At 36.1% G+C, this 13,771-nt stretch overlaps 1 protein-coding gene across 4 annotated transcripts in view; it reads right to left on the bottom strand.

Moving 5' to 3' along the window:
* Positions 1-13,771, bottom strand: part of Ndst4 (N-deacetylase/N-sulfotransferase (heparin glucosaminyl) 4) — a 324,323-nt gene that overhangs the window by 277,625 nt on the left and 32,927 nt on the right. For 3 of the 4 annotated variants that reach the window (XM_006501859.2, XM_011240189.2, NM_022565.2), the window contains exon 2: positions 11,966-13,180. The exons of the other annotated variant lie outside the window; for it this stretch is intronic. In XM_006501859.2, the coding sequence (XP_006501922.1) occupies positions 11,966-12,943 (978 nt within the window). In that variant the 5' untranslated portion in view covers positions 12,944-13,180. The remainder of the gene's footprint in view (positions 1-11,965; positions 13,181-13,771) is intronic. 4 annotated transcript variants of the gene reach the window in all.

The following is a 13,771-nucleotide window of genomic DNA, read 5'->3' as shown; positions in this document are numbered from 1 at the left end:
TGTTTGTTTATTTGTTTTGCATCGACTTGTTCATTGGAAATGATCAACCAACCAGAGCAATAGACTAGAGGGATGGCACTATTCTACACAAGTAAGAAACAGCATAGTGAAAAATCAAGGCTAAGTCTAAGCTGCTCTGCTGTATTAGCCAGATTTCTGATTTATAGTAGCAGTGACACATTCCATCTCCCCCAGGATTGTATAACCAAGTTGCTATTTTCCATTATAATTCAATTTATTCAAAATAATGTGTATTTGCACCAGAAGTACAAAAGAAATACTTTGGTTTTTTTGCTTTGATTTTCTCTTTAGTCGTTTTTTTTCTAGACAGGAAACCAATTCAGTGATATAAGTGATATTTTTATCATAAAAGCATCATGGTTTAGGCTGAAAACACAGATCATATCCTAAGCCCATTATTAATTAATTAATTAATTAATTAATCAATATATATGTACAATACTGAGATGTTAATACAGACTAATCCCTATCTTGGAATATCTCCCCACTGCATCTAATTCTTTGTCCATAACCTTAAAGACTAATTTCTATAAGATTTTATTTTTCTACCTTTCTTAGACGTAGACAGCTTGGTCATTCTTAGCAAAATATCTTGTAGTATTTTCCCTTTCCATTCGCTCAACTTAGGCAGAAAAAAAAATCTAATAACTCTATCTGGGTTCTGCCCCTCATGTTTGATAATATCAATTATATAGCAATTACCTTATACTACAACCTAATCAAAGTATACTTGAATATCTGAGTGAAGCTCATTACTATCTGTCTGTTTGGGGTGCAAATAAATTTAAGGACTGCTGAATTTTTAGGTTAAAAATCCAACTTGCTGTTCTGTGAACACTACACCATTCCTAGCCAATCACTCTTTCATGTGCTTTGCACCCTCTGAGAAATTTAAGTCCATGCTTTTCTTTTCTGCTCTCCTTGTCTCCAGGGCTGGCTTATAAGAGGCTTCCAGGACAACTACTGTCTCAGCACACGCAGTCATTTTGCCTTTATGAAATTGATTGGTCACAGTATCTTAGATGGCTCATTCAACCTGCTTTATTTCTTACTGTATCCATTGCCCTCACTTACAGCTGCTATGGTTATAACTATTACATCCTATGTTTTTTAACGATTCACTGTCCATTGGTGGGAAAAAAAAGAAACTAACTAAATTTACTCTTTCAAAATGTAAACAAGGATGTCCTGCATTAAGCAGGGCTAAAATCATCACAGGTACCAATCCTTGCCTCTTATTCCCAAGCTTTCCAGTACTTTTTTTATACATACAATCCCTTAGATGTTGACTGAGTCATGGAGACCACTGAAACCACTGATTGTTTCACTTAACTGTTCTTCATTGAACACACAAGAGACTGCAGTCAACTTTAGATCAAGGGCTCCCCTAATCTGCCCTCTTCTTGATCACCTTGGGGTTGAGATCATTGTGTCTTATGGCCAGGTAGATTGTCCAACTTGTTGCTACTCCTTATCTCACTTGGTTCTCACACATTGAGGAGATTCACATTGGCATGGTACATCTACATAGCCTAAAGTGCAAAGGTAAAGAAAACATTCCAAGTTAACTCTTCAATACTAGAGCAAGCAAGCCAGCTCAACCTTAAGCCACTATCATATAAAATAAAGCAGAGTTGTTGAAACTATTCTAGCTTGTTTCTTTTTTATTAATCATTTTATTTGTTTACATTTCAAATGATATCCCCTTCTGTTTACTCTTCCAAAATCCACCCATCTCATTACCCATCCCTCTCTATGTTGCCTCTTTGAGGATGCTCCTCCACCCACTCACTCAGTCCTGCATGACTGCTCTAGAATCCCGCTGTGCTGGGACATTAAACCTCCACAGGACCAAGGACCTCCCCTCCCATTGATGTTAAATAAGGGCATTCACTGTTATATATGTATCTGGGGCATTGGATCCCTCCATGCTCTTTGGTTGATGGATTAGTCTCTGGGAGCTCTGGGTGGTCTGGTTAGTTGACATTGTTCTTCCTATAAGGTTGAAATCCCCTTCAGCTCTTTCAGTTCTTCCCCTAGCTCTTCCATTGGGGTCCCTGGGCTCAGTCCAATTGTTGGCTGTGAGTATCTGCATAAGGAAAAACCATCCAGAGACCAACCCACCTAGGGAACCATCCCATCTACACACACCAAACCCCGACACTATTGCTGATGCCAAGAGGCCCTTGCTGCAGGAGCCTGTTAGAGCTGTTCCCTGGGAGATTCTATCAGCACATGACCAATACAGATATAGCTTGTTTCTTATTTTACTACTTACTACCTTGATTATATAAAGCTATGTTTATATTGCTATGTTACACATTATTTAGACTGAAAATGTAAAACATAGTTACTTACAGTTGTATCTATTGTGTCCATGTATAAAATGAGCATTAACATAATAATTAATATTCTAAAGGCAATTATATATAAGCTTGTAGATGACTTAATTGAATCCTCAAAAACAAGTTTTGTGGCACAAATATGTTTTACTTTAGTCTCACCTAAAATCATGCCACCTTCTAGATGAAAATTCTATGCAAATCCAGTGGTACTCTATTGCCAGAGCGAAGTCCTACTGGTATAGCACAAATGGAGCTCTATATCCTAGATTCAAACAATTTCCTCAAGATTAGTCATACTACTTCTTATATACCCCATCATATCCTTCAGTCAACATCAGTAACTTACCATTCTTAAAATGACCCTGATTTTTTTCAGAAAAGGCTTAATTTAGACTGATTTACTTGTAAAGAGCTCAGTCAATATCTGGGCATGCTATTGTACAATGAGCGTGTCATAAAGAACTCAACACCATACCTTCCATTAAACTGCTCCAGATCATTGTGAGCATGCCTTCCTTATGCTAGCAAAACCAGCAGCTGTACTTTTTTTTGGGGGGGGGGTGTCTCTGCAGGTGTCAGGCAAACTATACGAAAGGAAGCAAACTATACTAAAGGGTCTCAGCTCTTCATCAACCTGGATCAAGAAGTTGAGGAGTCTGATCCCAGCAAATTTAAATACAGTATAACTTGAAAAAATACTTCCTGGTGTAATTCAATCTCAGTGCTCAAGAAAACAAAATTACATGGAAACTCTGTTTGGAGTACATGTCTTCAAAGATGATGAATTTTTTTTTGGGGGGGGGGGTTGAGACAGGGTTTCTCTGCATAGCCCTGGCTGTCCTGGAACTCACTTTGTAGACCAAGCTGGCCTCGAACTCAGAAATCTGCCTGCCTCTGCCTCCCAAGTGCGGGGATTAAAGGACTGTAAGTCATCAATACATTCCTTCACTGTATAGAGACTACCCATAAGTTCTGTGACTCTAGAGAAGCCTAATACAGTGGGCATCTTTAGGATGTTCCAAAGATCTTGGAACTGGAGAGGCCCCTGAAAGTCTATGGGAGTGACTCTAGCTGAGATGCTTAGCAGTAGATGATATTGCAACTGAAGTGGCCACTGCCTGTAGTTAGACAGGACTCTCAGTAAATGGACACAAACAGCAACCTATCCACAAAACCTTCTATCCAAAATGTGTCCTGTTTATAAGATGTTCAGGGACAAAGATGGAACAGAGAGGGAGGGAATGGCTGAACAATGACTGGCCTAAATTGAGACCATCCCATGAGCAAGAACCAATCCCTAATACTCTGTTATGCTTGCAGACAGGAGCCTAGCATAAGTCCTCTGAGAGGCTCTACCCAGCAGCCAATGGAAACAGATGCAGAGTCGAAAACCAAACATTAGATGGATGGGAGTCTTGAGGAGAGTTGGGGGAATGATTGAGAGACACAAAAAGGTTACAGACTCCATAGGAAGACCAAGAGAGTCAACTAAACAGAAACTTTGGGCCCCCTAAGACTGAACCACCAACCACAGAGCTAGGCCTAGGATCCCCAACAGATATGTAGCAGATATATGGGAGCTGTCCCTGCACCTGGTGCCTGCCTGTATATCCCTTACTTCTATCTGGGCTGCCTTGTCTAACCTCAGTGGGAGAGGATGTGCCTAGTCCTGCAGAGATTAGATATGCAGGTGATGTCCAGGAATCCTCCCTTTCCCAGAGGAGAAGGGCAAGAGGAAATGGGGAGGGGTGACTGTATAGCAGGGAGTTGGAGGAGAATGGTGGTGGATATTGGGATGTAAATTGAATAAATAAATTAATTAATGAAAACGTATGGTACTTCACTGAAATCTAAAGGAAACATCCATCTTGACTACTTAGTTCAAGAATTTAAATAAAAGGTGTGACAAAAATGTATCTTGTCTGGTAACTGTTTGTTTTTTCAGTAAACTAGAAATTGTCTGAGACCACTTCTAAATTTGCCAAAATTTTCTATGTATAGCCTTTCTCTTCTGCTAATTGAAGCTGTATTTTAAAAAAAGAAAAGAAAAGAATAGAAACAGAAGCAAAGTAAATTCATAGAACTGATCGGACATTTATGTAGACAAGAAACCTCTATACCATCAGCACCTCTACACCCTTAATTATTTACCATTAGTCTAATGAAGGTGTGACAATAACCTCAGTGCCCAACATAAATTCTAAGCTGGATATTATAATTAACCATTCTTTAGAAGTAAATAAATTATTGTGTGATTTGTTAGTACTCAGTCTCTAACAGTTAAATGATGTATGATGATTCTCTGTTAAATACTTGAAATCCACATCTAAACCTGCTTCTTACGTATTTTCAGACACAATTAAATGTATGAAAGAATTCTCTCACTACCTAGTTTTGAAGTTGTCTCATGTTTGCAAAGATGTTAAGCTAAAGAGTGGTGATTATGAAGAGCTCAGGTTAGAGAAAAGTTACCATCTGCTGAGGTTATTAGAAAATGTGTCTCATTTGCAAAGGAAACAGGACTTGAGACATCTTATAATTTTTTTCTTTATAATTAACACATGATAATTTTATGTATTCATGGGTATAGTGTGATATTTCAAAGTGTGTTTATATATATATATATATATATATATATATATATATATATATATATATATCAATAATTAAGCAAAGGCAATTAACATCTTTCAATCATTTATATTTGAGTTCCTGTTTGTTAATTCTCTATAAAGTTTGAAATTGATTGTGGTATATACCATAGGCATCCTACTACTATACTACAGAACACTAGAACTTTTTATTGCTAACTGTATGTTAATACCTATTATGTAAGGACCCTCTGTGTCCCTGCTTTCTGCCCTTCCTAGCCTCTACTAGTCATTGTTCTACTTTTTTCCTGTTTGATATATTTTTTGAAATGTGAACATTAAGAATTTTAGTCAAGGTATTAAAGCTGAAATTGAATTGATGCAGATATACAGAAAGTGTAATTGAATAGGAGGGTGGGTGAGCCAAACAGAAATAATTTATATTGCAAGTAGTAAGTATAGATGGACAAAGGTAAATTTCAGCTTGCTCACATAGGACTTTAAAGTAAGTTTAATTTTATCAAATAGACCATGGCCTTTTGTCTTATATATAGTAGGTAGTCAAAGAATAAATGGATGTATTTCATCAAGATATTTAAGAATGTCAGCATAGAGGCCAGAGTGATGGATAGCAGTTAGGAGTACTTGCTGTTCTTCTAGAGGACCCTACTTCAATCCACAAATATACACACACAACTCATAACTGTAAATCCATTCCATGATAGTTAATACCCAACTTTGGCTTCCATGGGCACTGTGCTCACATGTAATACACAAATATATATGGAGATCAAACATTCATAAACATAAAATTAAAAAAATTAAAACAGTATATAATGTGTCTGGCAGTGAATGTAGGTATAGACACGAAGGGAAGCATGATAAGTGAATAAGTGTAAGCTGGTTTGGCAACTATGACAATCAGTGTGGAAGTTTCTCCAAAAGTTGTTATAAATCTGGCACATGATCTAACAACACCCCTCTTACCCCTCTTACATATATAACCAAATGACTCTATGTCCTACTCTAGAGATACATGCTCACCGGCCTTTACTTCAGCTTTACAAAAAAAAACAAAAAAAAAAAAAAAACAAAAAAACAAAAAAATTAAAAAAAAAAAAAGCTAGCGAATGGAGAAAGCCTAGATGTCCATCAACTGATGACCGGATATAGAAAATGCAGTATATTTACACAATGGAACATTATTATAAAATAAAATTAAAAATCTTCCAAGTCAATGGGTGGAGCTGAGAATAACCATTCTGGGCGAGTTAAACAAGACCAAAGGCACAGGTTTTATCCCATCTTGTATAGTACCTTTGAACTTTTAGATAAGCATGCTTTGATTTGGAACTCAGAGAGAAGGGAGAAACCTGCTTAACCTGGTTATGGGAATACAGTTTCAAGAAGGGGAGGAGAGAATCCACTGGTATAAAGAATACTAATGGAAAACTGGAAAGGGAATTGTTAAACCTGAGTTAGGCAATAGAAGGTAGAGTAGAGGAGAGAGTACAGGGATAGATAAATAACACTAAAGACATTTACAAATGAAAGCCTACGACAGTAGAAGTTTTAAATATATATTTATAGATATTAAATATATAGAGATACAAATGTAGTTATTTTATAACAGATAAATAATATCTCATTACACATCAGAAACTAGTGAATAAAAGTCCTAGTTCTGGGAATGGGTTGTTGTTTTCTTTTGAACATATTATTCAGTGAAGTCCCATAGACCCCAAACACTCAGGCTGTTTCCTATGCTAATGATTACCCTCCCCAACATGAATTTATAATTGTATTGCTAAAGACCCCACAATCATGAGTCCTAGAAGTGATGAAATCAAGCTGTTACAGTCCTGCAAGCTTCATCCTTTCTGGATAGCTCCCTTAGTTCAGGGAGGGGCTATGTAAGCTAGCAAAGGAGGAAAGGAAGTACCAATCACACCGAGTGAACCTGTGAGTTACAACAGTGATGTGACTGAGAAGACATAGCCACTGATGCAATAGAGACACAAACATCATAGGAGTGAGCAGTCACTCAGTGATTCGATTTGTTTTCAAATGTATGAGGAACTTCATGGCAAAAATGGGTAGATGTAGGAAGGATTTGATAAAGATAGGAGTTCTATATAAGACAGCTTTGCTTAGACAAATAGATGCAGTTATAAAAATAAGGCCTTTGTGATTAATCTAAAAAAATCTACATTGTTTATGACATTAAAATGTAGTATTACAAAAATGATTTTTTTTGCTTTAACACTTAAAGGATAATTCAGAATTTATATCTCAAGTTAAAGAATTGCACTCAAGTGAATAGACACCAATATATGTGCATGCACACACTTATATTTTATATATGATTTATTTATCTTTATAGACACAATCCAAAGTAGTGTCATAGAAAGATTATGCCATTATTTACTGTTAAGTGTTCCTAATTTTTTCCAGACTAATTGTGGAACTGGGCCAGAGAGATCTAGTAACACAAAAAGCAAGAGTTGTCATTTGTAAAGCTATAGTATTCCCCCATTAACTTTATTTTAAAATATCATAACTTTTTTACATTTTTCAGAATGATATAGAAATATAGCAGTACTTGTGTGATAGGCTTACATTAAAACAATTGGTGTACAGTATCAAGGAGGCTATAATTAGTTTCATCCTCTTAGATGTGGTTGAATATCACAGTAGTGGAAAGTCACATAATATTGAAAACCATAAACGTATGCAGTGGTGGCACACACCTTTAATCCCATCACTTGGGAGGCAGAGGCAGGTGGATTTCTGAGTTCTAGACTATCCTGGTCTACAGAGTGAGTACCAGGACAGCCAGGGCTACACAGAGAGATGCTGTCTTGAAAAACTAAAAAAAAAAAAAAAAAAAATCCAGAACCTTTCTACATATAATTAAAGATTCTTTCCAATAACACCATATAAATCCAAAATTATATGTAAAATATAAAAATATAATTTTTATGACTGAAAAACGGTACTTTTGATTTACTGACAAGTAAACCAAGAAGGACTCGGCTTTCAGTGTTTTCTTTCTTTTCTAGTTTTTAATTTCTTGTTTTATGCTTTATGTTTTTTTGTTTCTTTTCTTTTTTTTTAAAGGAAATGTTAGTCACGGATGGTACTTCATGTGTGGTGACATCACATCACATCACAATGAATCATTTGCAATCTGAAAATATCTCAAGTCAACAATGCACTTGATATTCTTACCAACTGTACTGGAGAGTTTTATTTTGACTTGATTATGAGCAAAACCATTTGAGAAGAGGAAACCTCAATTATGGAAATGACTCTAGAACCTGGCTTGGAGGCAGACCTATATGTGATTTCCTTAATTAATGATGAGGGAGGACCCATCCCATTGTTTGTGATATCCCTGGGATGCTGGTTCTGGATTCTCTAAGAAAGGAGGCTGAGCAAGCCACAAGAAGCAAGGCAGTAAGTAGAACCCAATCCATAGCTTCAGAATCAGCTCCTGCCTCTAGGTTTCTGCCCTATTTGTGTTCCTATTTGTGGTTCTGTCCTGACTTCCTTCAATGATGAACAATGACATCTAAGTAGTCCTAGTCATGATGTCTCATGGCAGCAGTAGAAGCCCAGCTAAGGCATCAGTTGAACATTACAGCAGAGCCTAACACACTATAAGTAAATTCAGAAATAGTGACGTCAGAAAAAGTGGTCAGTCTCACTTCACACAGAATCTATTTATAGTAGAAGGGAAAATATATCACATAGATTTAAAAATACTGCACTGAAACTTTAAAATAGAAAGATTGCATAGGTTTACTTTCACCCCATAGTAAGTTCAATCTATTTCAAAGTGTATCAAATTCAGGACTTATAAGAATTGATATTTTAATGAGGAGAAATCATAAATGATCCAATAGTTATTTAAAGAAATAGCAGCAGAAAACGTTCTAATTTAAAAAGGGATGTATAAATCCAGATATTTGAATGTTGATTATTTCTTACAGATTCTATTTCAATAGTCAAAAACAAGAACAACAATAATAATTAGCTAAAAAATTAAAAAGAATTGATATGACTAAAGCCATTAAGGAAAATATTGGATACCTAAGGAAGTTCTACCAAGAGATGTGAACTTTTTAGCACAGACTGTGAACACCATGAGAGAGTAGTGACCAGAACGACATAAACTCAATTTCTAATCTAGGTACTTTACAAGGCTGAGAAAGCGAATGAAAAATAAAGTCAATAAAGGCTTTCTTTGAAAGAGAAAGGCAAGGAAGTTCATGGCCACCACCCATTTTTTACAAGGTTGCTAAGAAATAATATAGAAAAACATTGTTAGTATGAAATTGATTGCTAACAGCAAATTCAACAGTCCACTACTTCAGTGAGGAGTCCAAGTCACTTTCATCTTAGGGTGAAGATTTAAAGACAAAAAAATTGAAAAAAGGAAGTGTTAATTTTCCAAGAGGAAAAAATTAGAAGGGAAATGCACATGAAATCATGTGAATGCTCGGTATGTGTTTTAGAAGGACTCTTATGAACATCCAAATGATATGAATATTTGGAGAGCAAATATGGAGTAAGAAGTAACGCACGCTCATAGTGGGGATATAAATTAGATAGTCTCTGAGGAGAGAATGAAGCTTAATTTAAAATGTAGTCATCCTAAATGGAATTACCATGCATGGTGGTTTTCATAAGAGACCCCCCCCCCCATAGGCTCATATATCTGAGTGCCTCCTCATCAGGGAGTGGCCCAATTGGAAAGACTTAGGTGTGGCTCGCTGGAAAAAGTGTATCACTGTGATGGGCTTTGAGATTTCAAAAGCCACAAACAGGACCAGTGTCTCTCTCTCTTCCTGCTGCATGCAGATCCAGATACAGAATACTCAGCTTCTTCTCAGAAACCATATTTTCCTGCTTGCCACCATGCTCCCTGCCATAATGATAGTGGACTAAACCTCTGAAACTTCAAACTACCCCAAGTGAAATCTTTCTTTTATAAGAGTTGCTGTGGTCAAGGTGTTTCTTCACAGCAATGAAACAATGACTAAGACACATTTAAATCATATATATAAAATATTTTGAGGTGGTATCTGTATGATGGAGGAACATGTGCAGTGGCTCTTCACTGTAATGGCCAAAATACAGTAATAAACTGTATCCTGTTAAAGGATATGTGAAAGAAAGATGAAAAAAGGTATATATATATATATATATATATATATATATATATATATATATATATATATACATATACACATATGCATATATAAGTATATAATATGTGGTAAAATATTATTTACCCTTTAAAATGTAGAAAATTCCATTACTTGTATTATCAACCTGACATTATATATGTGAAACTTTCCCAGGACAAAGAGCTGAGTTTTATATGAGGTGCATTTGTTTGAGTTCACAAAAGCAAAGTAGAATGGAAGTTATTGGGGGTTACTGGGCCTGGGACTGGGAGATGTTCATAAAAATATAGTAACTTTTTCTTACAGAGTGTTAAGTTGTAAATCATGTGTTTATATTAGCAAATATTACATATCTAATACATACTGCTAAACTTATATGTATATGTATATATATATGAATACATATCCAAACTAAATATACATTTATAGAAGTACATAATCTTTTAAGCTCTTTCTCCAAATAAAATTTTCATCTCTCTGTTAAGTTTCACTATTCTATTACTTTGCTCAGGGTTCTATCATTTAGGAAAACATCAGTTTCTTTTATATCTTACAAGTAGCCATTGGTTTCCTTTGAAAATAAATTTCCTAGCTAGATTTGGGCTGGTATATTCAGTTTACACTTACAAATATTCTTGTAATTCATATCGTTTTGGGGGTATAAATTAGAAGTGGCTGTTCTATTTTTTCAGATTAGGTAACTCATACTTCGAGACCATTTCAAAACACACGACTTCATCTAAAATTAAGATAAAATATTAAAATTTAATTGAAAGGAACAATAAATCTAAAAATTTTAAACCCAGAAATTTAGAGGATTTTAGCTGCAACCATTTAAATACTTGTGCCTGATCTGAATGATATAGTTGTATCCTAGTGAAATGGTGTGTTTCTCAGAAATCCATTAGAAACAAAATTTGCTGGTCAGCATGTACTTCGAAGATTTTTTTAAGTGAATTAATTTTATGAGTATTAATACTTTATCTACTAGAGGTCATGACATTTCATCTGTTATTCAGGCTGTCTTTAACTCTTGCTCATCCTCCCAAGTAGCTGAACTAGAAATGTATCTTCATTCTCATATGTATTTGGTCTTATGTATATTTATTACAATCACAGTGTATGTTTTACAATGTAGTCAACTGGGTACAGCCCTAAAATATTGCCTATTGACATTTCTCCCATATTGAAACCAATATCATAAAGTAGAAGAGATAAAATTACTGCCTCTTACTTAAGGCCAAGTCCCTTTAAAACTATTTTTTGCTGAACGCATTATTTACAATAGTATAAATGTTTCACACAAGTAAAAACTGTTTGCCTGAACTTACAGAAAAGACTTGAGCTATATTTCATCATGTTTTTCAGTCACCCTGATCAAATCCAATGTACACAAGTGATTAGTTCACCAATAGAGTTCTATAGCTTTATGAATTTCAGAGTTACAATCTGTCACACATTTGAATCTGGAGGTACATGTAAGAGCTTCTTGTTGGGATAGGCAAGGTATAACAAGAAGGTGTGAGATAAAGATCAATTACTCTTTAGGATATCTCAGTGTTTCTATTCTACTTGTTGTATATCTCCCCCTTCCTCTCCCCTTCCTTCTTCCTTTCTCCCATGTCGTGGGCACATGAGTGTGTGTGTGTGTGTGTGTGTGTGTGTGTGTATTTGTACATCTGTGCTTGTGTGTGTGTTCAGGACTAGCTTAAATCAGTGATTATATTACAGAGTATTTTGAAGATCATGTTTTATCAAAATCACAAAGCACTAACAAATTACAAATCAAGTTGTTCTTTATTGTTGCTCTTACCTTCACATCTTTGACATTCATTCTCGTGCCCTCCTTCCCCACAAATATGTCATCAATGTCCACAAGGATGTACCTGTCCAAGGACAGTGTCAACCTCTTCCCCGACAAGAAGGAGATGGCGTCTATGAAAATGAGCTTGTGCAACCAAAAGTTCAAGTTGTTACCAAAAAGAACTCGCTGAATCCCGTCATGAAGCCCCAGATCCTGAATAATTGTCGCATAAAGTGTTTGGCTGGACAAGAAAGAGAGGGACTTTTCTGACTGTAACTCAGTTAAAAGCACTGGCTGATAGGTAGAATGGTTATACTGGAAAATTGTCCAGTCTTCCCCAGGAAGAGGTCCCTTTTCAACTTTGGGGCCTTTGGTAATATGGAGCAGAGGAGACTGGGGGTTCACAGAGCAGTCCTTCAGAGCTACGTTATTGAATAAGTTCAAAGGAAACCCTTTCAGTTGTGTAGTTGGTAAACTGTTCTCATTGGCTTTATGAAAACCAATTATGCTAACACTGTATTCTATACAGTATTTTTCTAAAAGCTCCCGGTTCCATGAGTCCATGCTGACGTACTTCAGAATATTTTCATAAATAATCAATGTGTACTTCCCTTTGCCACTATCGGTAAGAGGCGGTATGTCTCCCTTGCCTGGAGCAATGACCATCTGGTATTGAAACCGACTGGACTCCAAGATTGCTATAATATCTTGACCAAGTTGCGAATACTGGCTCTCTACAAAGAGAAGGACAGTGGGGTCAGTTTTGGATGTATCAATAGGCTTGATGGTTCTCAGCTCTATAGACCGATAAGGGAGGTCTTTGATGTCAGCACACTCTGCTTCTGCAGTCGTTTCAATAAGTGTCATTTCCTGTTTGTAGCCAGAGTACAGGAAGTAGGCAGAAATGAGGATGCTCACCAAGCAAAAAGTAGCTAAGAGAACAATCAGTGTTCGAAAGCTTCTTCGAAACTTTAAAATAAGATTCATTTTAAAAATCAATGCGTTGGGAGCCTTTTCTGGCTTCTTTCCCTAATGTGCCATGGAGAACATATACTAAGATGTTGCCAGTTTTCCTTCCCAAACATTCATGTAACCATTGCAAATCATGGGAGATTCTCGAAGGAATCACAAATGAGTCAAATCTGGTAGTCAGCGGACCAGGAGGCAACAGCTGAGATGCTATGTCCAATACCAAGAACTGCTGCAGGGTCCTTTAAGCATTATCTGAAAGAGAGAAGAAATGTGATAGCTAAGAGCAAAAAGGAAGAGTGTTCCTGGTTATGTTTATATGCTTATTGATATCTAAGAAGCCCATTAAAGAGTATTCTAGTCTTGTTACTATGACAATATACTAATAGAACCCGCTGATAATCTGGGTCTTGAAATTTGACACATAGAGTCCACTATGTCTTCATGGCTTCTTGAAAACTTTCTGCAGTTCTGTCTAAATTTGGTCAATTATCCACATGTACATAAGAACACATATTGAGACCTGTTTCAACTAATTATCTTGATAAGAAGGGGGACAAAAGAAGCACAGAGAAAATTAGATGCACATTATCTAGTCTGACATAAGATGGTGACCTTTTTCTTTGAATTCAGAAAGGATGAGATATCAATCTTAAGTATTAGAACTGTTCCTCCTAATAGGCAACAGTGAAAAGAATTTATAAAAAAAAACATATGGGACTAAATCTGTCAACCCAAAGAATAAGCGGAATTTAAATGTGACATTTATTTAACATCAGTTTGTTCTGAGTTAGGATGATCGATCCATACACCACAATGGTGCATGCCTGTGTTCTCAGACAGCTG

Source organism: Mus musculus, chromosome 3 (assembly GCF_000001635.26).
Source record: "Mus musculus strain C57BL/6J chromosome 3, GRCm38.p6 C57BL/6J".
NCBI lineage: Eukaryota > Metazoa > Chordata > Mammalia > Rodentia > Muridae > Mus > Mus musculus.
The sequence above is the reverse complement of the archived record's forward strand: the minus strand, read 5'-3'. Positions and strand labels throughout refer to the sequence as shown.